Source organism: Myotis daubentonii, chromosome 6, assembly GCF_963259705.1.
Source record: "Myotis daubentonii chromosome 6, mMyoDau2.1, whole genome shotgun sequence".
Taxonomy (NCBI): Eukaryota; Metazoa; Chordata; class Mammalia; order Chiroptera; family Vespertilionidae; genus Myotis; species Myotis daubentonii.
Window position 1 is genome coordinate 77,665,637 of NC_081845.1, and position 27,161 is coordinate 77,692,797.

The 27,161-nt window shown below is 42.8% G+C and overlaps 1 protein-coding gene across 1 annotated transcript in view; it reads left to right on the plus strand.

Annotated features, from left to right (window-relative positions):
- The window catches only part of ELOVL5 (ELOVL fatty acid elongase 5), an 81,409-nt gene that overhangs the window by 28,088 nt on the left and 26,160 nt on the right, over positions 1-27,161 (plus strand). Inside the window, exon 2 of the mRNA XM_059701404.1 lies at positions 24,656-24,721. Within this exon, the coding sequence (XP_059557387.1) occupies positions 24,664-24,721 (58 nt within the window). The 5' untranslated portion in view covers positions 24,656-24,663. The remainder of the gene's footprint in view (positions 1-24,655; positions 24,722-27,161) is intronic.

A 27,161-nucleotide genomic window follows, 5' to 3' on the forward strand; every position in this document is an offset into this window, starting at 1 on the left:
TCCAATAGTCTATTGATAGGCACGTGGGTTACTTCCACATATTGGCTGTTATAAATAATGCTAAAATGAACATAGGGATACATATATCTTTTCAAATTAGTGTTTTGGGTTTCTTGGGATATGTACCCAGAAGTAGAATTGCTGGGTCATAAGGCAGTTCTACTTTTAATTTTTTTGTGTAATTTACATCCTTGCCAGCTCTTGTTGATTTATTGATGATGACCATTCTGACAAGTGTGAGGTGATACCTCACTGTGGTTTTACTTTGCATCTCCCTAATGATTGGTGACATTGAGCATCTTTTCCATTGGCCATATTTGTATGTCCTCTTAGGAGAAATGTCTATTCAGGTCTTCTGCCCATTTTTTAATTGGATTGTTTTATTTTTTTGGTGTTGAATTGTATGAGTTCTTTATAAATTTTGAAAATTAACCCCTTATTTATACAAATTTTCAGCCTATATATTCAATGTTTATTTATTCAGCAATTGGAATTCCTGTATGATTTATATTTTTAATTTACTCATAGAGCATTTTATATTAAACTAAATTAGTGGAAGACATTTTTTTCCTTCATGAGATTACATAATCCTGGGCAGGGTGCAGTTATATTTGTTGCTGGTGTAGACCCTGCTGTTGGGAACATTAGTAGGTAAAAATGTTGTGGAAGGAAATATTGCAGTATATATTAAGACCCTTTGACCTAATTGCCCAGTTTCTGGGAATCTCACCCAAAGAAATAACTTAATACACAGCTAAAGTTTTGTATGCAAAGATGTTCATTGCAGTATTGTTTAAGATCTAGAGGCCCAGTGCACGAAATTCATGCGCGGGTACAGTCCCTAGGCCTGGCCTGAGATTAGGGCCATCTTCTCCAGCTGCCTGCAGCCGCCCTTGCCCCCCCCCCCCCCCAACCGGTTTCCCTGTTCACCATCGGGTGATCGGAGCCTGCCAGCCAGGGGGAGGGACCAAGAGGTCGGCCGTTCCCACCTGCTCGCCAGCCCCGCCCTGCCGCAGGTCATCATCTGTGTGTGGGGCGACAAGCAGGGCAGGGGGCCTTGGCCTGGCACCACCTGCATCCCACACCACCCATCCCCAGTTCCCCGTTTGCCATCGGGCAATGGGAGCCTGCTAGCTGGGAATGTGACCAAGAGGTGGTCAGTGTGCCTCATAGTGACTGGTCAAGCAGTTGTTCTGGTCGTTCCACTGTTAGGGTCAATTTGCATATTACTCTTTTATTATATAGGATAGTAAAATGAGATTAAATGACTAGTAATGGGAGAATAATTAAAGCATTTCTATAACTATTGCTCCAGAACTCAAATTATTGTCATTCCCATTTCAAGGTGAGCAATATTCCAGGTGAGGGGGAGACTGAGGCTTTCACAGCTTAACTTGCCCAAGATCACTCTGCTTGTACACGGTAGAAGGGGAACGTGGATTCTGCCACATTCCCGGTTGCTTTTTGTTTTTACTTTAAAATGAAACTCACAGCCCAGCCTGTGTGGTTCAGTGGTTGAGTATCAACCTATGAACCAGGAAGTCATGGTTTGATTCCTGGTTAGGGCACATGCCTGGGTTGCAGGCTCAATCCCCAGTAGGGGGCGTGCAGGAGGCAGCTCACCAATGATTCCCTCTCATCATTGATGTTTCTATCTTTTTTTCCCTCTCCCTTTCCCTCTGAAATTAAAAAAAAATTTTTTTTTAAATGAAACTTTTATCTACATTCTAGATTTTTTTGTAAAAGACATCTTTTTAAAAATTTTATGGTAACGTGGGGAGGCAAGTAGGTGTAGTGGTTTAAAGAGCAGGCTCTGGGTCACTCTGCATGCCATTGGTGTGACTTTGGATAAGTGATTTAGTTGCTCTCTGCCTCAGTGTACTTCTGTGTGAAAACGGGATGTGTAGCAGGACTGGCATGAGGATTAAGCAAGTTATCCGTATAAATTTATAGCAGAAAGACTACTGGCACATAGTAAGGACTGGGTGCTAGTTATTATAACCATTATGATCTTCAAAGAAAAGGTTTTGAAATTTTAAAAACCTCATTTAAAATGGGTTAGATGAGGTTCTAAATGGTTATTATAGTCTCTTAGAGAGATATTAATCTGATAGAATGACTTTGGAAAGCTTCCCTGTAGCACTCAGTCATTAGCAGCCCATTTATTGAAGGGAAATAGGAATTTGTTAATAATTCAACCTCTCCAAGTTTGTAATTCATGGTAGAGCATAGCTGGCTTCGTGTTTTCTTAGGACAACAAGAGTATATACTAGTAAATCCTAAATAAATATGTGGCTTATGCCCCAGCTTAGGCTTGAACTTCTTATATTTAACAAATGTCCCCCTATAAGTGAGCATATCAATACAGTGAATTTTCACTAATTTGCACTCCAATAATCCTATATAATAAAAGCCTAATATGCTAAATGTCTGGTCATCTGTTCGTCCATTCAACCAATCAAAGCATAATATGCTAATATGCTAAGGCTGCTCAACTGCTCGCTATGACATGTACTGACCACCAGGGGGCAGATGCTCTGACCAGTAGGTGAGCTTGCTGCTGGGGCTCTGCCAATTGGGACTGAGCAAAATGGGCTGGACACACCCTGGAGCCTTCCCGCGGTCGTTCCCCGGCTGGCCAACCTCCCACGTCCCTCCCTGGCCCTGATCATGCACTGATGGGGTCCCTCGGCCTGGCCTGCACCCTCTTGTAATCCGGGACCCCTTGGGGGATGTCGGAGAGCTGTTTTGGCCCAATCCCGCAGGCCAGGCCCAGGCACCGGGCCTCTAGTTCAAAATATATGGCCTACCTCCTAACTCAACAGGCATATGTGAAACTGTGTAACTGATCTATGATTGATAAGATTAATAGCAGAACAGTTCGTTTCTAGACAGTCGGGACTTTCCTTGTTCCCTTATTCCAGCCCGCTTGCCCCTGTGCTCCCTGATTCATCAAATAGCCCCCCATCCAGGGTGCAGAGTGAGAAGCCAGGAGCCTGGACCTCCTTCTGTCCCTCACCTGGCCCACCCCTCCCCTGCCATGGCCTTAAAGATGTTCTCCATCCTGCATGTGGGCTGTTGCAGTAGTTCTCTGACTTGATCTGGTTCACACCTTCTCTCCAGCCCCACACCCCACTCTCAGCCCCCTCCCCTGTTTAAAATCAAACACTAGAGCCCTTACTCACTTCTCCAGCATCATTTTTCTCTCCTGTCCATCCCGTCCCCCACCCCCGGCCAGCCTTAACTCAAACATTACTATGTCTATGTAAAAAAAGACTTATTTTTTTTATCCCCCATTTTCCCTGTACATACTTTGTCAAGGCACCTCACTTTGTTGTAGTCATTTATCACTTCTCTCTCTCTTGCTAAACTCTGTCTTGTGGATTTCAGTGCCCCAGCGCCTACCACAGTGGGTTAAACCACAAGCAGTTGCCGATATTTGCTGATGATAATTTGAAAAAGAGCTGCCATGAATTGAGGTGCTTATGCATTGTGCTAGGTGTGTCATAGCGCTCATTTAATCTTCACCACAACCCCATATGGTGTAGGCATTATTATGCACATGATTACAGATCAGGAAACTGAGGTCTATACAGGTTGAGCAGCATACCAAAGATCATGTTACAGAGTTCTGTCAGAGCCCAGGGGAGTGTAGCCCAAATTATACATAGAGTAGATTCTGTTTTCTTGTATAAAGAATGAGAATCTGTAATCTTATAGGTACCACTTCATTATGAATTAAGTAGTTTAGGGCTCACCTGGATATCTATCAACCACATGTAGATATAGTTCTTAATTTGAGGACTGAGGGGCTCTAGGATTTAGGGACTCTAAATGTCAGTTTTAATCCGGCCTCTTTGTCATTTCGGGATAGAGAGGTCTCTTTTGCTTTAATCGATTTTTACAATTAGTGTAGAATCCCCAAGAGGTTAAGAACTAATATAACAATTTCTATAGAAAACAGAGTAGAAAATAGAATTTTCCAAAAGCCAGATGACTACTTTACACAGTAACATCTGGAAACACAACCCCTTTGTAAAGTAGAGATTATGTGTTTTGATAATTTGAATGAATGAATGAAAATGATTTACTTAACAGACAAGGTTTTTAAAAAGTAGCACTTTTCTCAAGACCTGTGGTCGGCAAACTGCGGCTCGCGAGCCACATTCGGCTCTTTGACCCCTTGAGTGTGGCTCTTCTTAAGCCTTAGGAGTACCCTAATTAAGTTAATAACACTGTACATACCTATATGGTTTAAGTTTAAAAAATTTGGCTCTCAAAAGAAATTTCAGTCGTTGTACTGTTGATATTTGGCTCTGCTGACTAATGAGTTTGCCGACCACTGCTCTAGACTATACACAGTGAGTCATTCCCTTTATCTCTTAAATGGAGAACTACCTCTCTGTTATGGACCGAATGTTTGTACATCCCCACATTCATATGTTGAAGCCCTGACCCCAGTGTGATGGTATTTGGAGGTGAGGCCTTTGAGAGGCAATTAGGCTTAGATAAGGTCATGAAAATGGGGCTCCCGTGATAGGATTAGTGTCCTTCTAGGAGGAGGAAGAGACCAGAGCTCTCTCTCTTCACCTCATGAGGTTGAGGATACAGCTAGAAGGTGGCTGTCTGCAAGTCAGGAAGAGAGCCCTCACCAGGAACTGAATCTGTTGGCACCTTATCTTGGACTTCCCAGCCTCCAAAACTGTGAGAAATAAATTTCTGTTGAAACCACCCAGTCCATGGTATTTTGGTATAGCAGCCTGAGCTGACTTAAGACACTCTCCCCTCCCTTCTCCCACCTGGTGGCATATATATTAATGGTCCATGTAGATGAAAAAGAATCTCTGGAAAAAACATAATACAGTTTAAACATATAGTCACATTAATTTTCTTCAGGTAGTTGTTTCCATTTTGCTTCTGCATAGGAAGCTTTTCCAAATCAAAGTGTGTCATTTTGTATCTGTCTCCCTCCCCCACCAATAAAATATTCTTACCTTTCAGAGGTGGGATGTGTGTTGAGCTGTTATGGATTTGTGCTGCATTCTATGTTTTGAAATGAGCTGAAAATATGGATTCTGACCCTGGCTGGATGGCTCAGTGGGTTAGAGTGTCATCCTGATATGCCAGGGTTGTGGGCTCAATCCCCGTACAAACAAGAATCAACCAAGGAATGAGTGGAACAACAAAAATTGATGTTTCTTTCTCTTCCTCTCTCCCAAATCAATAAGTAACATTAAAAAAATTATTAAAAAAAAAAAGGATTCCATCTGGGTGATGACCTACCAAATGCCTTAAACACACTTTTTGCTCAGTAAAAGCATGTTGTTAAACAATGATATGTGCCATTTACAACCTAACTCTTTTCCCTAAGATTTTCCCCTGATTGACTTCTCCAAGAAAGAACGTTTATAAAGTCTGAACACAAATAGCTAATTTTCTTTTTGTCTCCTGAACTGTGTCCTGCATTTTCTTTTTGGGACCTGTCTCTCCCTTGGTGTTCTGGCTGTAGGTAGGCAGCTAATTGGCTTCATGTTAATTTGATCACTAGCTTCCCTTTCTTTACTTTGTTGCAGCAAATGGAGCTGACAGCTTGGAATTGACTATTGGTACTTGGGGAGAATTGAAATGAAGGGAAAATCTTGTTATTTGCCAGTCAGAATATTCAGTTACATTAATATGACTTGCTAAAATACTTGCAGTTCCACTAAAATGTAATCACCTTAGGGCCTAATTCACTGTATTTCACTTTTAGTAGTGTCAGGGGAGTTCAACACAGTGGGTACATTTGTGGAAAGTAGCACTTGATGAAAAGAAGAAAAGCATTGCTAGGAAGAGATCTAATCTTGCTGGGCCATTTCCAGCGAGGGTTACAGAAGTCGTCATCTCAGCCTTTTCTGGAAAGTGTCCACTGTCGCCCGGAGAGCTGTGGGAGTGGAGGGGCTCCTTTGTGCTGACAGGCAGCAAAGGCCACTGCAGAGCACCGTGGCTCAGACACACTGCTCACCCCAGTAAACTGTGGGTCGCATAACGACAGGGCTCCTCCATATCATAAAAGTGCTGCTTCAACCGCTGTGTGTGTTTGTCCCAGCGGATTGACAAGAAAATGATCCAAAGGATAGAAGAAAGCACCGTTTTTATATTTCATAGTGCAGATAGCTTTTATTAATATTTTTATTATCAAAAACATCTTGTATGGTAAATACAATGCAATATACAGATGATGTATTATAGAATTGTACACAGGAAGCCTACATAATTTTATTAACCAATGTCAACCCCAATAAATTCAATAAAAAAAAATCTCAAACCTCACAACCCAATACTATTTACCTAAAGTTTTCTACATGTCATTTATGAGAATGGAAAGTGGCAAGGGAATAACTGATTGCAGGAACTTAAGATTTAGAGCATAGAAACACAGATTTACAGATTTATCTTAAGTATCTATGCCTACTTAATCCACAGTTTTGTAAAACAGGAGTTGGCGTTTATAATTCTGATGCTGAAACCCTTCAAGATCCTGAAATGTCTCCAAATCATCAAAGATCAAATTTTATTCAGGAAGATGTTATTTGGTATATTTAATGATTTTCTTGCTCTATGAAGACTGGCCTGGGTAAGATAATATGATCCCATGAAGTGAATCAGAACATTACATGGATCAAAACAGTATTCCCCATTGGCTGACTAGCCTGAATAACTGTTTACTGGGAAGCTAATTAGATAGCTATGAAAATGTAAGCAGTGAAAACACCAACATGCAGGTGAATGAAAGGTTAATGTTTCATGAATGGAGTCATAGCTCAGATTGTTCCTTCCCAGCCCCAACCTGCTTCCTTTACAGGTATTTACAGATGCCCCCAAATCACAGCCATGTATCATTGGGTCGGGGGGAGGAGGGGCTGTTAGTTGAATTTTTTAAAAATCAAAGGCTTATTCGTGTTCATTGATTTGAGTTTCTCAATTTTGTAGTTTGTTTGTTTTTTTATAAATTTTATTGATTTTTTACAGAGAGGAAGGGAGAGGGATAGAGAGTTAGAAACATTGATGAGAGAGAAACATCGATCAGCTGCCTCCTGCACACCCCCCCCCCCCCCCCCCACTGGTGACGTGCCTGCAACCAAGGTACAAGCCCTTGACCGGAATCGAATCCGGGACCCCTCAATCCACAGGCCGACGCTCTATCCACTGAGCCAAACCGGTCAGGGCTGTAGTTTTTTTTTTAATGTAACTTTTCATTTTGAGATAATTCTAGATTCATAAGCAGTAGTGAGAAATAATACAGAGATCCCTAGCACCCTTGCCCAGATTCTCCTGATGGTAACATTCTGCAGACCGCAGTTTGATATCGCAACTAGAACGTGGACATTGTTATAGCCGAGATACAAGATACAGAGTGGTCTATCATCCCATGTGCCCTTATATAGCCACATCCACTTTCCTCCTGCCTTCATACCATCGTTAACCCAGGCAAACACTAATCTCTTCTCCATCTCTATAATTTTATCTTTTCAAAAATGTCATCCTATGTAATAAAAGCCTAATATGCTAAGTGTCCGACTGTTATACACTGTTCAACCAGTCGCTATAATGCCGCTGACCATGAAGGGGGCAGACACTTCCACCAGTAGGTTAGCTTGGTGCTAGCGTCCAGCTGATCAGGACTGGGTGAGTCAGGTCGGACATGCCCAAGAGCCAACCTCCCACGGTCCCTCCTTGGCCTCTAAAATATTTCTTCTAATTAATTTCCTTTCAATGTGCACGAATCCATGCACTGGGCCTCTAGTGTTATAATAAATGGATTGGCTTTCACTCAGCATAATTCTCAGGAGATTCATCCATGTTGTTAAGTGTGTTCCTTTTCATTGCTGAGCAATGTTCCGTGGTATGCGTGTACCACAGTTAAGTCATCACTGTTGGTGAACATTTTTGGTTGTTTCCAGTTTGGGACTATTACAAATAAAGCTGCTATGAACATTCATGTACACGTGTTTGTGTGAACATTTCTCTGGAGTAAATGCCCCAAAACTTTAATGATAGTATAATATTTAAGTATATGCCTGTACCATAATGTATTTTAGCAGATGACTCTTAGATAGCTATTTAAAGGTGCCTTTCGCCCCTCACCATTTTTCAGCTGTTGTACCCCCAATGATAATTTTATAGGTCAATTTAATGCACATCTGCTTTTTATCTTCTTAGTATAAGGATTTCTAGAAGTGGGCTGGAGCATGCAATATTTTAAAGGCTTTCCATTTTTAAAGTTTATTTTTAAATTTTTTAAGTGGATCTAATTTCAGAACACTTTCATTGCCTCAAAAATTCCATACACGTCAGTAGTTACTTCCATCGCCCCTCCCCCCAACCCTTGGCAACCACTAATGTACTTGCTGTCTGTGTGGATCAGCCTGTTATGGACATTTCATATAAATGGAATCATACAATATGTGCTCTTTGTGACTGGCTTCTTTTACTTAGCATAATTTTTTCAAGGTTCGTGCATGTTGTAGCATGTACCCATACTTCATTCCTTTTTGTGGCTGAATAACATTCTATTGCATGGATGTACTACATTTTGTTTATTCATCCATCAGGTGATGGGTAGTTGGGTCGTTTCCATTTTTTTGGCTATTATAAATGATGCCACTATGAATATTTGTGTGCGGTTTTATGTGGACATATGTTTTCATTTCTCTTGGGTATTCTAGTATACCTAGGAGTAGAATTGATGGGTCATATGGTAGCTCTGTTCTTTTTGCAAAGCTTATTTTTCCCCATCACTATTTATCCCTCCTATACCCTTTTCCACTGCCACCCTCCAGCTTTGTTTTCACCTTTTGAGGACCCACCAAACTGTTTTCCATGGTACGTGTACCATTTGGCAATCTCACCAGCAATGTATGAGCATTCCAATCCCTCTATATCAGTGGTTCTCAACCTTCCTAATGCCGCGACCCTTTAATACAGTTCCTCGTGTTGTCATGACCCCCAACCGTAAAATTATTTTCGTTGCTACTTCATAACTGTAATTTTGCTACTGTTATGAATCATAATGTAAATATCTGATATGCAGGATGTATTTTCATTGTTACAAATTGAACATAATTAAAGCATAGTGATTAATCACAAAAACAATATGTAATTATATATGTGTTTTCTGATGGTCTTAGGCGACCCCTGTGAAAGGGTCGTTCGGCCCCCAAAGGGGTCGCGACCCACAGGTTGAGAGCCGCTGCTCTATATCCTTGCCAACAGTTGTTATTGTCTGTCCTCATGATTATCACCATCTTGATGGGTATTGTATGCATCTTTTTAAAAGACAAAGGGCCAGAGCTATCTGGGCTGTGCCAACTTGCTGATAGTTGGTCCTCCTAACCTAGCAGGTATGAAGGCCACTTGTGCCCGCCCGCTAATGTTGGAGATCCCAGTGGCTTTAGCTGGCCGTCTCAGGGCTTCTGTAGAAGAGAAGATTGTGCACCTGTCTGCCCCTCCTGCCGGAGCCCCTGACCTGGTGTGCAGTTCTGCGGGGAACCCACGCGACCGGCCTCAGCCCTGGAGCCAGCTGTGCTGGGCGGGCCAGCAGTGGAGGCCCAGGGGGCGTACCTGTCTGTGCTTTGTCACTGATCGTTCTTTTGAAACAGAAGTTTGCAGAAATTTTTACACTGAAAAATTTCCATGCTAGTTTGTGTCATAACAACAGCAATTGTTTTGCTCTTTCACAGAAAAACCAAAAAAGTTTTTCTTGGATATTTATGAGATAAAGACTAGAAAAGCTTGTGGTTTTCATTTTCATAGGTGACATTTCAAAATTGATTGCAAATTATAAACTGCCAAAATGATAGCTTTAAAATGTGCTTTAAAAAAAATCAACTGTGTGGTAAAAAAAAAAAAAAATCAACTATGTGGTGACTTTTAAAGAGTACAATATTTGGACATAGTAGGGCAGTGATGGCGAACCTTTTGAGCTCGGCGTGTCAGCATTTTGAAAAACCCTAACTTAACTCTGGTGCTGTGTCACATATAGAAATTTTTTTTATATTTGCAACCATAGTAAAATAAAGACATTTTTGATATTTATTTTATATATTTAAATGCCATTTAACAAAGAAAAATCAACCAAAAAAATGAGTTCGCGTGTCACCTCTGACACGCGTGTCATAGGTTCGCCATCACTGTAGTGTAACCAGTGTCCCCGGGACTGTCCTGATTTTTTATTTTCCTTGATTTTTTACAGCCTGGGAAACTCCCAAATTCTAATAAACCAGGACGGTTGGTTTATATGTCATATAAATCTGCAGGTAACTAAATGGATCCGTTTGTTTGTTGTTTGACCAAGTTACTTAAAATCTCAACTTCAGTTTCCTCATCTATAAAATGAGGGTAATTCCTTATTGAGCCTTTGAAAAGCTAGGTATACAATAGATAATAAATGTTAGCTCCCTTGTTTGTTAAGCTTCAGGCTAGTAATGTGTTGTATTGGTTTTATAACCAAATTCTATACTTTAGGTAACAGGCCTTTTTATTTCTTTCTCAGTTTCAATGAAATCAAAAGGGGGACATTTATTTTTTTAGCGCCATGCTTCTAGTTGGTGTCTTGATTATGTGTAAGTAACAAAAAGGAAAGCTAGCAAGGGAAAGGAAACTTGAGTTTTAAGAACCTCTCTCCCCACCCTCACTGACCTCATTAGTTTCTAAGTCTGTCATCCATGGCTGAGTAACAGATTACTGCAAAATTTTAGCAGCTTAAAACAGTAAACATTTATTATCTTACACAAGCTCTAGAGGTCAGAAAGTCCAGAGAGGTTTTGCCGGGTGGTTCTGGCTCGGGGTCTTTGTTGAGGTTACTGTTGTGGCCGAGGTCACCTGAAGCAGGCTGCACCAAAGGACCTGCTTCCAGGCTCGCTCAGGTGGTCATTGGCACAGGGCCTTCCCCTAGGGCCGATCACAACAGGGCAGCTGGCTTCCCCCAGAGCCCATGATCTAAGAACAGAGAAACATACTGCTGACCAAGATGCAAGTCACAATGTCTTATATAACCTGATCCCAGAAGTGAGATTCCATCCTTTGCTGTGTTCTGTTGGTTGCTCACGCAACCCTGGTTCAGTTTAGGAGAGGATCAGTGGGGACCAGCTTAGAGGCTGGCTTCCACAGACACCAAATTCAGCCGAAACCTTGATCCTCTAATCCAGGTAGTGAAGCTAATAGAGAGTGGCTCATTTGGAACTGATGATAACAGGGCTTGAGCCAGAATCCACATCTCAGCCAGTGTCCAGATTTCTGCCCATTGCGCGCCTTATCTCCTTCCAAGGAGTGCAGTTGGCTGTGGCCAAGTGTGTGCCACGATTTCTGGAAGTGACAGCCTCTCGCTGGCACCCCACACCACACAATTCATATGATTTAACTAAATTCCTTCTGTGACTAAGAACAGCTGCTGGGGATTACAGGGAACAAGACAGATATGTTCCCCGCCCTCACTCAGCTGTTGCAAACGTGGCCACTGACACCTGGTTTTGGAAGTGGCAGGTTAGGGATCTCTCCTGCTGTGACGAGGTATTCTTTCCAACAACATTCCAGAGTGGAGAAAGAGCTTGCAGTGCTTAATGCATACTGGTTATACATGGTATGTATGGTGTAACATGTTGCCTGATAGATAGGAGAACTGGTCTCTAACTTAATGGGGCTGCATTTCAGCTTGAGAGATGGTGTGACAGGAAATGATAGTGGCGTTAACACAAACGGAATTATAACCGAATTTGTAGGAATGAAATGTTTTATCCTTGACCACCATCCCAGTCTAGGCTCTGGGAGTGTAGTGCTATCAGTATATGATTACTGTCCAAGTGACATAACTTCAAGAGCTGCAGGAGAATTTATTTGAGTCCCAAAGTGAAATTTACATCTACAGCAGTGGTTCCCAAAGAAGGCGGCTTATCTCCTTTACCCAAGGAACTTTGCAAAAAGACAAACGTCTCAGGCTTCAGGCTGTTGAATCAGAATTTCTAGAAATCTGTTGTTTGAAGTGCCTCGGTGATTTGAGTTGCTGACAGATACGGAACTAAAAGGCACGAAGGCATGCATTCTTACACTCACTCATTCGTGGTTCCAACCAGTAATTGGCACTCTGCCAGGCCTGGATCCTGACTCTGTGGAGATACAAATGGGAACATCAGAGGTTTTGCCCTAGAAGAATTGCTTAGAGCTTAATGGGGATTGTGAACAAATGAGCAGATAATTACAGCATAACTGATAATTATGACACTTAAAAAATAAGCCTATAATTTTATCAGTGATGGAGATAATGGAAGTGATGATGGGCATGAGAAAATGAGGCCAAGGAGGATTGCCACCCTTTTCCGCCGTCTTCCCATGTAGGTCTTAATTTCTAAGGCCTCTGTTACCAAGCATCATAGGTGAATGCAATTGAGCTTTGCTCTTTTTTACCTTGATAGTGTCATTTAAAATTAAGTTACTTCTGTATCTTATTCTCATGGTTAAAGCTGTATGAACTCGGCTTAGCCAGTTTGGCTCAATGGATAGAGTGGCGGCCTGCAGACCAAAGGGTCCTGGGTTCGATTCCAGGCAAGGGCGCCTCCCCGCCCCCCCCCCCCCCCCAAAATAAGCTATATGAACTCAAACACTACTAATACATATTGTCACCATCCTCCTAATAATAACTGTGTGAAGATGCTTTCTTTCTTGGAAAGCCACAAATGGGGTATTTTAAGAATGGTAGGTCATAGGGTAGGAGACCTGGGCTCAAACTTTGTCTACCCATGCTCTGTGACCTTTGTCAACTTGGCCACCTCTCTGACTGCAGTAAGTGAATAAACTCATTAGGCATCTGCTATATCAGTGATGGTGAACCTTTTGAGCTTGGCGTGTCAGCATTTTGAAAAACCCTAACTTTGGTGCCGTGTCACATATAGAAATTTTTTAATATTTGCAACCATAGTAAAACAAAGATTTATATTTTTGATATTTATTTTATATATTTAAATGCCATTTAACAAAGAAAAATCAACCAAAAAAATGAGTTCGCGTGTCACCTCTGACATAGGTTCGCCATCACTGTACTATATGTTAGGTGCCGGGAGTATAAAAAAGGCGTATCAGGTAACTGTCCTGGTATGAATACTGATCTTCTCTTCTACTCACAAAGAAGTCAATGACCAGCATCCCCTTCACGTTCTAGAGTACTGATTTTCAACCGATGTGCCGCAAGAATTTTAAAACATGTAATACCCAACTATTTAGCCAGGGGCACTGACCTCTTTTCCCTGGATTGTGAAATTAAAAATGACAACAGCCAACACAAAATAGCTGGTTATACGTAGTAACATGTTGTTTGATAGGAAATATATTTTTTTATATTTTAAATATATATAGGAAAATCACTGTTGTAGAGCAATGTATCTAGTGACTCTTAAAAATCCCTGATTCACAAGTATCACTATGTGATTCCATCCAAAGTGGAGAATAACAGCTGTGAGGTGGGTGTGGGCAAGTTTCATTGCCCGTGGATTTTGCAGTGAACTCAGATTAATGCTTAGCAAAAAACTTTCATAATCACTGGATGTGAAGCCGGTCAATGCCAAAGACCTTTGCAATGATGATAGTTATAGAAATAAATATGTTTGCAGCAATTATTATGTGCCATGCACTATTCTAAGTATTTTACATACATCAACTCATTTAATCACACGAGGAAGGTACTTCATTACAGGTACTTATTTTGCAGATGAGTAAATTAGGGCAGGAAAAGGCGAAGTAACTTCCTGAGGTTGTTACACATGAAGTAAGTTGTGGACCAGGGATTTGAACCTGTCAGGCTCTAGAGCTTGTGCTCCTAACCACTGCTACCCAAAAGAGAATGACCCACAGGTGTCTTTGCACACTGCTTTTACTGCTTTAGGTGGAGCAGAGATGTCTGTCCCTGTCATTGTTGCTTTCCTAATGAGCAGTATATAGCCTGGCACATAGTAGGCACTCATAAGGTCTTTGTTAATTTGGTGAGTCGCTCGCTGCCTTTCACATGACTGGTAGAGTGAAGGGCAGTGACTCTGAGGATGTTTGGGAGCATAGAAATAAAACAAGTCAAGGGAATGACATGATCCCAGCACTCGGTGGACCTTTTGCCTTGTCTCACTGCAGCCTTGAGGGATTAATTAGTTACTGTCAGCAGGCTGTTTGTGAGAGCTGAGATCTAAGTCCATCTGCGGCGAACTGGCCTTCATCCACCTGCAAAGAGCATTCTGTATGTGGATTAACATTGTTTTTTCTCCAAATACAGTGTGCTTCAACCGAGCAAAGTCATTACTGCTTCTTGTTCTTGTTTCAGATGAAAATTAGGTCGTCATCTTTAAGGCAATGAAATTCTACGAGAGTAGTTTTCTACAGTGAGCCCCTCTCCAAATGCTTGTTGGTTAAGTGAATGGGGGTGCGGGGTCCTTATCTCTCCCTGCTCAGAACTGGAGGAAGAATTTTGAATTCGATGGTACATTCTGTTCTTTAGCTGTGAGAATTCGCCAAGAATACAGTCCTAAGATCATGTTACTCTGCCTCTTCGCGCTGCTGAAAAATTATCTACGTCTGAGTTTCTTAGACCACATATATTTATGTATTACCTTCCAAAGTAGAAAAATATATCTTCCTCTCTCTGAGTAGGGAAAGCATAAAGCATTCTTCTGAATGTTTAAAGGGTGTGTGTGTGTTATTCTTTTGGTGTTTCTTTCACCTTGTAAAATGCCTTTACGGATTATGTCACAGGCAGGAGTAGAATATCATTGTTAGAGTTCCAGATTGCTAGCGTGGAGGACTTTTTAATTAACTGGTGCAACCAAGGAGTGGGAGGTGGGGGCTTATCTTCTAACCTTGTCTAATCTTATTTTTGCTGCAACATTTTAAAAAATTTCCCCCCAATATTCATTATACCAGAATGAGGTTGGTCGGCCTCCTTTGACCTTGGAGCTATCGTGTAGCAGTGCGTTACAGTGCTTATCGGTGCCCAAATTTTGCAGTTACTTATCTAAGGCCCCAAATAGGGCTGTGTTCTTTCTCTACATATATGATCTCTGCAGGAAAAAATGACTCTTATCAGGGAATCGTTATTAACAAGAGTTTGTTATGGCCTTAGAATGGAGGCTAGCAAGTATGACAATTCTATGAGGGGAAAAAATAAGGCTAGATTTCCGGAGTGTCAGAATGACCATACCACTGTCGACGTGGCAGGTACTTCGCTCCACCCAAGATTTAATCTGGAGCCCTTGGGTTAAATGCCGACATTCTAAAGGGGTTCTGTTGTCAATGTACTTTCATAGCTAAACGTGTGCCAGCCCTAGATGTTTCCCTTATGGTCTTTAGGACAGTGTTTTATATTTTAACATTTCCTCTCATTCCTTGAGCTGATTTTCTCCAACCCAGTAAAACCTTTTTAAATTCGAGCAGTGTTGTGACTGCCAAGTTAAAGTGCCATTTAATTTTTTGTGTTATTGGCAGCCAGTCTGGAGAATGTTCCCATGCCTGCTTAACACAAGCTGACTGTTGAAAAGGATGGATGGTCGGAGAAAACAGAAAAGGAGGGAACTTTCATCCTGACCTCTTGTGACTTGCAAGGCCAGCTCAGCTGACTTATCTTTAGATGAACTGTGACAATTCAAAACATACACACATAAAAGAGGATGTGATGAGGAAGTTATGCTAAACAGTAGGTACACGTCTGCAATAAACACATTTTTAAACCAAAAGCAACGTGACTTGACTGATTGCACAGGAAGGAGGCTCTCAAAGCAAACTGACTGCTCCCTACTACCACCGCCTTAGCAGCAAGAAGAACCTAAAGGTCTCTAACCCTCAGCTTTGGAGTCAGCAAATAGCCTAGTTGTGGGTTTAGGAAATTAATTTTCTTTACTATCATAATTATTTTTTAATCTTGATATTCTTTAAAGCAGATTTGCCTCAAGATCCCAGTCCTTTTCATTTGCCAAGTAGCTTTCTCCTGCTCCAGGTATAAATGGCCAGAATGATTAGCATTAGCAATTTTTGTATTTTTTATTTATTTTTTTATTTCAAATCTTTATTGTTGAGCATATTATAGATGTCCCCCATTTCCCCGCCCCCATTGACCTCCTCCACCTAGTTCCCACCCTTCCTCAGGCCTTCACCACCCTATTGTCTGTGTCCATAGGTTATGCATACATGCATGTAAGACTTTTAGTTAATCTCTCCCCACCCCCCCAACCCCCTTCCCTCTGAGATTTGTCAGTCTGTTCCATGTTTCCACGCCTCTGATTCTATTTTAGTCATCAGTTTATTTTGTACATTAGATTTCTTGTTCATTTATTTTGATTTGTAGATTCAATTGTTGATAGGTGTGTATTTATTCCCATTTTGTTGTTCATGTTTTTTATCTTTTTTTTTTTTTTTCTTCTTCCTCTTCTTAAAGAATACCCTTCAATATTTCATGTAATGCTGGCTTGGTGATGATGAACTTCTTTAGCTTTTTCTTGTCTGTGAAGCTCTTTATCTGACCTTCAATTCTGAATGATAGCTTTGCTGGGTAGAGTAATCTTGGTTGTAGGTCCTTGCTATTCATCACTTTGAATTTTTCTTGCCACTCCCTTCTGGCCTGCATAGTTTCTGTTGAGAAATCAGCTGACATGTATGAGCACTCCCTTATAGGGAACTACTTTCCTCTTGCTTTCAAGATTCTTTCTTTGTCTTTAACTCTTGGCATTTTAATTATGATGTGTCTTGGTATGGGCCTCTTTGGGCCCTCTTGTTTGATACTGTTTGTGCTTCCTGGACTTGTAAGTCTATTGCATTTTTATCAAGGCAGATAACTTCATATATTGCTCCCATCATAATTCTCAACTTCAAGTGCCCATCAGTAGATGAGTGGATAGAAAAGCTGTGGTACATTTACACCATGGAATACTATGCAGCAGTAAAAAAAAAAAAAAAAGAAGAAGAATCTCTTACCCTTTGAGATGGCATGGAGGGACCTGGAGAGTATTATGCTAAGCAAAATAAACCAGCCAGAAAAAGACAAGTATCACATGCTCTCACTCATATGTGGAATCTAATGAACAAAACAAACTGAACAAAATAGATCCAGAGCCATAGAGGCATGGAATAGACCAGTGATGGTGAACCTTTTGAGCTCAGCGTGTCAGCATTTTGAAAAACCCTAACTTAACTCTGGTGCCGTGTCACGTATAGAAATTTTTTGATCTTTGCAATCATAGTAAAACAAAGACTTATATTTTTGATATTTATTTTATATATTTAAATGCCATTTAACAAAGAAAAATCAACCAAAAAAATGAGTTCGCGTGTCACCTCTGACACGTGTGTCATAGGTTTGCCATCACTGGAATAGACTGTGGAATCTCAGAGGGAAGGCAGGGATGGGTGAGTAGGTGGGATGAGATCAACCAAAGAACTTGAATGCATATATGCATAACCCATGGACACAGACAATAGGGTGGTGAAGGCCTGGGGAAGAGGGCAGAGGTGGGCTAGAAGGGGGCGGAAGGGGGGAGAAGGGGACATATGTAATACTTTCAGCAATAAAGATTTTAAATAATAATAATTCTCAACTTCATCTAGAGAATTGTGATGGAAGCAACTGACTACGCCATCTCTCATTAAGCCCAGCAACCTTCTTCCTTTGGTGCCTGCCCCCAATCCTCTCACATTTTGTTGTCCCTTTTGGGAGCCAAATGGAAAGAAAGGGGGAGGGGGGATGCTGTAAAGCTTATTATAGTGTCTTTCCCCCACAAGCCTCCAGCAGACTCCGTTTGATATTGGATCAAAGTGAACATTAATGCTTGCTTAACCTCATGCGGATGATTCACCTGGGCAAGCCACTCCCGCAGAGAGCTAACTAATAGACAGATGGATTTTCCGCATGAGCACTGCTCTCTTCGGGGATTCGGTTTTTGCCCTTTTGTGTTCTGCTTGCGTCAGTATTTCCAGGTCTCTGTATCTTTGCTATGGTAGTTCCAGTGTTTCTTTTGACTGGAGGCCTGATGCTCACCTCAGCCCTAAAACACTTAATTCTGTGTCCGGGGCAAGTTCCCAGCACCTTTACTAACACGTGCTTTAGGTGACTGCATGTTGAACTCTCGCCCATATTCTCTTTTAATATAGGGAATGACCAGCCCCAATGAGTGGCTTTTCTTAGTGAGAGACTTTCAGTGAGGCACAATTATAACGCAGTTGCATGGTTACCAAAACACTCCTGAATTTGATAGTGTGAAGTGGCTTTTGAAAAATGTACATAAAAGAGGAATCCTTTAAAATCAATTCTAATTTACTTACCTGTCTCTGTTTTCTACCCTTATCCTGTTTTCATAGTCATCATTTTCTGTGTGTCGCCCTTGAACTAGTGAGTTAATAGCTTTTGGATACTGTTGTGATTAGGACTTTTTTAAATGGATCCTATTACTCCCTGTCACCGCCTGCAGTGCCGGGAAGCCCCATAGGTTGAGTGGGTGTCAGAGACTCCCGGCTAAAGAGGTGGGGACGCCATGCGTGGCTTGGTGTCAGCATGATCTGGTTCCTGGGAGGGGCTGACCACCCCTGCTCCTGTCTGCATGTGGGGAACCAGCCAGATCAGAGAATGGCTTATTCTTTTGCTGCATTTCAGACCACAGCTCCTCTTCCATGGTCCCAACTCCTGGGCTTGGTCCTTGCTAGTACTGTTGCACAGAGCAGCTGTGTTCCCACTTGACCCAGGTCGCCGAGCTGCCTGGAGAGTGACGCAGGTTATTGAGAAGTGATGTCACTGGTCCCCGTGCAGCTTGGGAGATGGGCACTGTAGCAGGCAGGCAGGCTGCAGGCCTGAGAGTGTGGTTGACATTTTGTGCAAAGTGGGTCATGCTGTTCCCATGATTCCAAATCAACAGGCAAAGTATCAAGGGTTTTGCAGGGCCCTGTGCCTCCCCCATTCCTTTAGAAAAGTACAAAACAGTGTGGCTCGGCCCTCAGGCTGCTCGGCCCACAGGCAGCTCAGCAAGTGCCCCGTTTACCCAGCAGGGCGGGCCGGGCCAGCCCGGCAGTGAAGAATTCATTTGCTGACACCTTTTGTGCTGTGCCTGTGGCACAGCAGATAGGCTCAGCGAGGGAGACGAGAAGGAAAAGGGCACAGTGCTGTCGGGCAGCCTGCAGCCAGAGCAAGAGGGGATGGTGGCAGTGAGCAGTTAAGGGTTGGCAGTCTTCTGTTCCCAGCCTGTGGCCACATGCTCTCTGCAAGTCACGCAGCGTGATTGCTATCTGTGAACCACCTCTGAGCGAGGTCGGGGCACCGGGCAGGGTGTGGAGGACAGGCCTCTCCGAGTTGCTGCCTGCCCTCTACCCCTGGCCTGGCCTGGGGTCCTTGAACATGCCAAGCAACCCTGACCTTGGGACCATGCCACCCACCTGTCTCTCTCTTGATAGGTGCTCACGCTCTGCATCAGGTCCCTGCTCTGTGGTCACCTTCTCTAACTGCAATTCCCACTCTGTGAGCCCAACCCCTCAGCCTGCTTTATTTCTTCTTGCCATCAGTTACATTACATAACCTTTTGTATGCGTGTGTTTCCACCCCAGCCTGGACTTTTCTTCCCTCGGGGCCTTAGTAAGGCACCTGGCACATAGGAGGCACCCAGGAAGTGTGTGATGTGAATGAAGAAACGTGCACACGGGAGCGAGGGGTGGGAAACGTGTAGCTGGCTAGACAAAAATGACATTATGTGGAGTAAAAGATGGAAGAAAAAATTTGGTGCCGATGTCTCTTGGTGACTTGTGTAAAAACAAACCTGTCTAAGGAGGTTATGGCGCATGTTGGTTGTGGGCGTGGTAGGAGCACAGTTTGGGGAAAACCTTTAACACGGCGGAGCCCGGCACAGAAGCAGGCCTGTGAGCCATGGATCAGGACGCTGCTGGTCAATAAGCCCAGCTCTGGGCTTCCTCCTTCCTTTCAACGCAGACTTTCAGCGACTCTCTCTGAAAACTGTATTTCCCACTCATGTCTTTTCAGAGACTGTTTCACTAGATTTTTAAAAAAATATATTTTTTATTGATTTTTAGAGAGAGGAAGGATGATGGAGAGAGAGAGATAAAAACATCAAGGATGAGAGAGAAACATTAATCGGCTGCCTCCTGCATGCCCCCTACTGGGGGTCCAGCCCGCAACCCCTGGCCTGTGCCCTGACCAGGAATCGAACCTCTTGGTTCATGGGTCAACACTCAACCACCGAGCCACACTGGCCAGGATCACTAGCTATTTTATGTGCTCCCAAGTTTGTGAAAAGTTCTGCAAGCCTGAGAGAAGCCTTCTCCAGCGGCGAGAAATGCAGTGTGAGACAGATGTGCTGCTGCTGACGCCCACCCCTCGAGTGTGCTTTTGTGGGGAGATGTTCCGTCTGAGCAAGACAGGAGTCTCCTGCACCTCCCACTTCCACGGGCCTCTGCTCGAGACCGGTTTGGATCTGGATTATTCAGGGCAGATGGTTGTAGCAGAATTCTTCAGTGCCTCCAAGTACCGAGTTCCACACTGTGGCAGCCTGCTGCTGGGTTCAGTACACCGGGACTGAAATTTCGCCGTATGTTTCATCAAGCTGTTTTTCTGTTGCCGTGATGTTAGCCTAGTTTCTCAAGTTCAACTTTGTCCTGGGCATTGTCCTGGTAATGACAGGTCATTGGTACCACTTTCTTAGGGGCCTTTTTTTTTATTTTTAAGTCTACTCATGTTTTCCCCTCCTCCCCAACGCCACGCTACAGGTCTGTTTCCTATCATTTGAAAATATTCCTGTGCTCCTGTTTCCAGCTTTTCTGTTTCTTCCTTGCATGGAAACCAAAACTGGCCACTAAGAGCTCTCTGAAAGGCCTCTTGGTTAAAAATCGTCATGAGCCCCTGACTGCCCTTGTCAGGGATCTTCCGGGTGCTAGCTCCCAGGATACTGTTATGTGAACCTTATTTTTACAGCTTGGTATCAAAGGTGTGTATGCAGCTTGTTTCAGTACGCATCATTCTAACAGGTACTCTTTAGCAAACTGGATTTTGTGTTTGGCTCACAGCGTCCTGAACGGCTTGTTTGTTCGAGGTCTCCAGGCATGCTCCTTTGTGTTTCTTCCGGTTTGGCAATCTTGTCCGCCGTAGGTGTTTGGTATGTGTGTATCTAATTAGCATGCTAATTTTAGCCCCGTCTTTCCTGTTTAGAGAATGTCTCCCAAGGTGTTAGCACGCCTCCACCTGTGTTGCTGTGCTCCTGGGGTGATAGGACTTGAAGTGGACATGGTGGTTATCACAACAACTGGGGCTTGCTGGTGGCATTTCATGGACGGGCCAGGGACAGGGTGCCAGCGGTGCCCCTGCAGAGGAACCCGGTGCCCACAGGTAGTGGGCAGTATTCATCATGGAGTTGCGCCTGTGGCAAACACACAGGAAGAAGCCTTTACCGTGGCTTCCTGCACGCCAGGCACTGCCTAAGGGCACTGTTTGACCTTCTTAGCCTTAAGAGGCAGCTACTGATTCTCCCGTTTTATGATAGGAGGTTAAATGACGTGTCCACAGTCACATTGCTAGTAAGTGGGAAAATAAGTTTCAAACCCAGATTGTCTGAGGAGAGGCCAGCTCGGAACCACTTCATCATCGGCAGCCTGGTATGCCTGCTCTCAGCCCCTTCACGCCGAGTACCCGGGTGTTAGGCCCACCAGTAAGCGGTGTACCCATCCGGTCATAGCAGGGTCCAGCTTTGAAATGTCTTAGAAGGGGGTGAGTCTGCCCATCAGCTTGTCCATCAGCAGTTAGTTCTTCCAATAGTCATGGCGTGTATGGCCTTGTTCCTCCTTGGGCAGTCCCTCTATTTGCTTTCGATTGAGGTGCAGGGCCTATTCCATCTCAGACGAAGTTAAATTGTGTCAGAGTGAGTTCAATTGCACAAAAACATGATGGTTGTCTTCCAAAATTTGTATTTTCTAGATGATTTTCAATAGATTATGAAAACATAGATGAGGTTAAGCAGCCTTTAATAGATAAAACATTTCTTATTTAAGCATGGAAACATTTTTACGAAAAATTCTGCTGAGGAAATGTGAAGTTTAACAGATTCTTGTTAAGATGCTCTAGAATTTTTGTCCTCTGAAGAGGTTCAGTCTGAGGGAGGAACGTGGCTCAGGATAAGAATGGTCTTAGGGACACCGGGGGATAGGGGAGGCTAGGGGACTGTCTAGGGCGAGGAGGAAAAAATGGACACATATGTAATACCCTTTGTAATACTTTAAGCAATAAAAAAAAAAAAAAAAGAATGGTCTTAGGAATACAGTATGTTAAAGAGCTGTTTATTTTTAAAATGTTTTTAAATGTCGGAAGTGACCTAGTGACCCGGGGTGTCAAAGGTGGTATACCTAACTGCTGGCTCTGTGGTGGCTTCTTCGTTTCTAGCCATGGACAGAGACAGTGAGTCACCTCCCTGAGTCCCCTCTCGGGCTGGACAGACGTCCGGACCAGCACCCTGGTAGCTACTTCTTGCAGTGTCATTGATGGCTTCGCCTATCTCTTATCTCACAGCCGGGCTGGAGAGAGCCCATTAGGTAAACTCACATTAGCCAAAGAACACATATGCTCCAGCGTGGCAAGCCAAGGAAGAGAGGTAGCATTAAATGATTAACAGCTGGGTGAATAAAACTGATGTTTGCCTTTGCTCTTGGAAGATAAAATGTTTGTGGTTATTTCTGTAAGAGTAATGGCCAGGGAAGTTGAAAATGTATGTCTCCTATAGTTAATATAGGAAATCTAGACCATTTGTGTATAAAAAGTTGCCTAGCTGCCCTATAAATGTCAATCTTGAATAAGTGGGAAATGAATAAGGGGGAAATAAGGGATTTATGAGATCTTGGAGGATGGAGTTAGAGACTTAACTATTGATTTGATACTATCCTCAAGATGTTTTATTAAGTGAAAACAAGCAAGTAATATATACAAGCAGGTCCTCAAATAACATAATTTCGTTATAATGTTGATGAGATGCCATGAGAACTTAACTCTTGTTTTTATCAATTAGCCTATGGTAAAATTGGTTTCATTTTGCCATAGTTCATATTGAGGATGTTAAGTGAGGATTTACTGTATATACTTCGTGGTATAACAGTATTTTTCTAAGCTTCTTTTTTTCTGTGACACCCCACCCCCATTAAGAATATATTTCACATCACAGCTGAGTACATCATACTTATAAATATGATACAATAACATTAAAGATTTATGAAACAGTATTCATTCTCACTTTCATTATTATTTTTAATATTAAGTTAACTTGATCATCTACTAATATATGATCTATATCTACAATCCACAGTTGTAAAAACACCCATTTAGTATGGCCTCTTTTGTGTGCAAAAGAGAAAAATCTTGGGAAGTATACCCAAAAATCTCACCATTAGGTTTCTCCTGGTATTAGGGCTTCAGGGATTGTGGTTGGAGGGAAGTGATAAGATTTTTTTTACCACCTCTTTTCATTTTCATTTTTATTTTTTTAAAGATAGCCTATCCACATACATTTTTTTGTTCCATTTATTCATTCTCTTGTTTGTACCTTTTTTAAATTTTATTTTATTGTTTAAGATCTTACAAATAGTAGTATATATGTCTCCTCTTTTTTCCCCATTGACCTTCCCCTGCCCCCCCAACCGTGCGCGCACCCCCCGCCCCCCCCCCCCCCAGTGTCTTGCGTCTGATGGTTGTGCTTATATGCATGCACACAAGTCCTTCAGTTGATTCTTACCCCCCCAACCCTCCCCTACCTTCCCGCTATAGTCTGACAGTCTGTTCAATGCTTCTTTGCCTCTATTTTTATTCAACAGTTTATAATGTTCTTTATATTCCACAAATGAGTGAGATCATGTGGTATTTATCTTTCACTTGTACTTTTTTAAAAAATATATTTTTATTGATTTCAGAGAGGAAGGGAGAGGGAGAGAGAGAGTCAGAAACGTCAATGATGAGAGGGCATCCTTGATCAGCTGCCTCCTGCACACCCGCCACTGGGGATCTAGCCCGAAACCCAGGCATGTACCTTTGACCAGAATTGAACCTGGGACCCTTTAGTCCTCAGGCCGAGGCTCTATCCACTGAGCCAAACCAGGTAGGACCTCTTTTCATTTTCAGTATTTGAATTTTTTACTGTGGGCATGAATGAAGCATTAAAAAAAATAAAAGTAACAAGCAGAGAAAACCACCTTTTCACTGTGGCATTCCTTCCTTTGATAAAACCACCTTTTCACTGTGGCATTCCTTCCTTTGATACAGCACTTCCTGTCTTTGTCCTCTTGGCTCCGTCTTGTTCTTGCCTCGTGGGATCCCCTCCTGTCTGCCACCATTCCCTCCCATTTCACTCCTCCCCACTGAGATTTCAGCTTCACGCGGTGTTTTTATGGGACTGAGAGAAGTTTAGACTGGCTCTTCTAAAGTGAATTCACGGGACTGTGTCTTTCGTTTTCATTTTCAAATTAGAACTAGCAGATAAGTTACTTCTGTGAGTTTAAAAAAATATTTTTGCATAAGGAATTTAACCTTGTCTATAGCATATTCTTGGAAAATTTGTTCTTTTAGGAAATATAGTATGTAAAAAGCATTTTGAGTAGAGCTTAATCAATGTCTTTTTTTTCTTAATAGGTTTTAAAATGGAACATTTTGATGCATCACTTAGTACCTATTTCAAGGCATTGCTAGGCCCCCGAGGTAAGGTGGTTTTTGGTTTTGCTTCCTTTCCTCTCCCTACCCCCCACCCCCTTCCTGGATATAGCCACTTGCAAATATTGTGTGATGATATTCTAGAAAACATTAGCATTTTCTATGATAAGACTAACGCCTTGTCCTGGGTAACAAGGGGCTTGGAGAAGTCCTCTGGTGGTTACTGAAATGGTGCCGCGTTCCAGCTGCTGGAGCAGAGACACAGCTCCTGTGACCCTCTGCTTGTTTTAGCAGGAAATCAAATTATGCTATCAGGCTTGTAGCCTGAAAATGCCAAGATTTCACCGTTATCACCTGTATGTTTTCCTCAATTCTTAGGAGTCTCCAGCTGAAACTGGCTTCCAAAATGCACTATTGCACTAGGAGTTTAAAACTCTTTCCCTTTGACCATTGTCAGGGCTTTTTAATGTCCTTCCACATTGTGTCACGTCAACAAGTAAATATATACACATGCACTCACATTTTACCATCTCTTCATCTTTTAATATCTCTTAGGAAGTAAATCAGCTCCTTGATTACCTTCCTTTAATGTCATCAAAAATGTTTCTCAGGGTCTGACCTATAAAGAAGGAACTTTTTAGGTTCACAGAAATAATTTACAGGGAAACTGCAATTTTAAAACAGATCTTTTAAAAGATTCTGGGTTTCACTCATGATTTTTAAAACTCAGGAGAAAGCAGCAGTTTATTCGTAAGGCAGAGATGAAATCGTGTGTGGTGCCATTTGTGACAGTGAGGATGTGGAGAGCGAGCCTAAGTTGGTGTAACCTCTCTGGAGGGTAGCTGTGTCTTCTGTTGGAACTACAACGCACATGCCCTTTGACTCCTAAGAATCTATCCTGCAGCCAATCGTGATCAATTATGCCAAGATGAACGTCAGGCTGCTCCTGAAGGCATTGCTTGTCAAAACTGAAATGACCTAGATGCCCATTCATGGGGGACAGGTTAATAAAAATACATTTGTGTGCAGCCCATGGAAAAGAAAGTTGGATCCACCTGTATGCTTGTGTTGGGACAATGCCCCACCTCAGCTTTACGGGACCCCAACATTCCATTTTCACCCGCTGAAACAATAATAAAACTGACTAGCTTGCATTACAAGGTCAACTCCTGAGTTATTTCAGGGGCTGAATGCTGTGAAGCAATTCCTGTTCTTGTCATTTTCTACTTTGCATCCTCATTTCAGCAGCAGCTCTGTCCTCAGAACAGGTCCCCCACCCCCTGTGGTGGGATGGCTGCAGAGGAGGAAGAAATCTCATCTGCAAGGGTTTACGAACAAGGAAACCCTTCCCAGAGCCCCTCACCAGCTGTCATCTTCTCAAAGCTCAGTGGCCATCTCTGCTTCACATGCCCATGTCTGCACCTGTCACCAGAGAGTGGGTGAGGATGACCATGATTAGCTAGGTCCCAGCTGCCCGGGAAGTACTAGGCTCTATGGAAGGAGGTTGGATACTTGGCTAATATGGAAAGATGAAGATCTGTTATAAAACTTAAAGAGCAAGGTGTAGACAGAACTTCAAGTAAAAGGAAATGGGAGATTTCTGTGTGTATCCTTTTTGTGTTTTGAAACATAACTCACATGCAAACATCTGTTAGTTGCTAAGTGGGAACTTGTTTTCTCAGAATTGACAGCTGAAAACAAAGGTGTTAAGAATCCCCTTGCTGAGCTCACTGGGGCCGGCCACTTCCCGGACGGACTTCTGAGAACCACCAATTCTACAGAACTGGTGGTAACACCTTCTACCGCACTAGCCCAACTAGTGGGGGAGGGGAGAGGCTATCTCCCTCTGACGCCAAGGAGGAAAGCCAGGAAACCTGGGGGAAAACTTAAGGCATCTGCAAGAAAGCAGGCTGACAGGTCCTCCCAATACACATAGGCTTGTCCTATGAGGTCAAGGGAAAAAGCATTAGAGAAAAGGCAAGGTGTCCAGCCAGGAGGTCAGAGAAGGGACAGAGGCTGTCTCTTTTAGCTGCTGTGACTCAGAAGATTCAGGATGTGAAACCTTCGTGTGCTTCTGAGCTCCCGAGGAGGGGGCCTTGGAGAAGCCACAGGATTTGGGGGCTCATCGGGGCAGGATACGGAGGGGAACAGGCTGCAGAGGTGGCTTCCTGGGTGTCGGCCAGAAGAAGAAATTGAATCTTGCAGTAGACCAGCGGTTCTCAACCTGGGGGTCGAACGACCTTTTCGCAGGGGTCGCCTAAGACCATCGGAAAACACATATATAATTACATATTGTTTTTGTGATTAATCACTATGCTTTAATTATGTTCAATTTGTAACAATGAAATTGGGGGTCACCACAACATGTGGCACTGTATTAAAGGGTTGTGGCGTTAGGAAGGTTGAGAACCACTGCAGTAGACGGATAACACCTAGGGGATCTGGCTGCCAGGGAGTTGACTCCCATCCCAGGAGAAGGTTATCACAT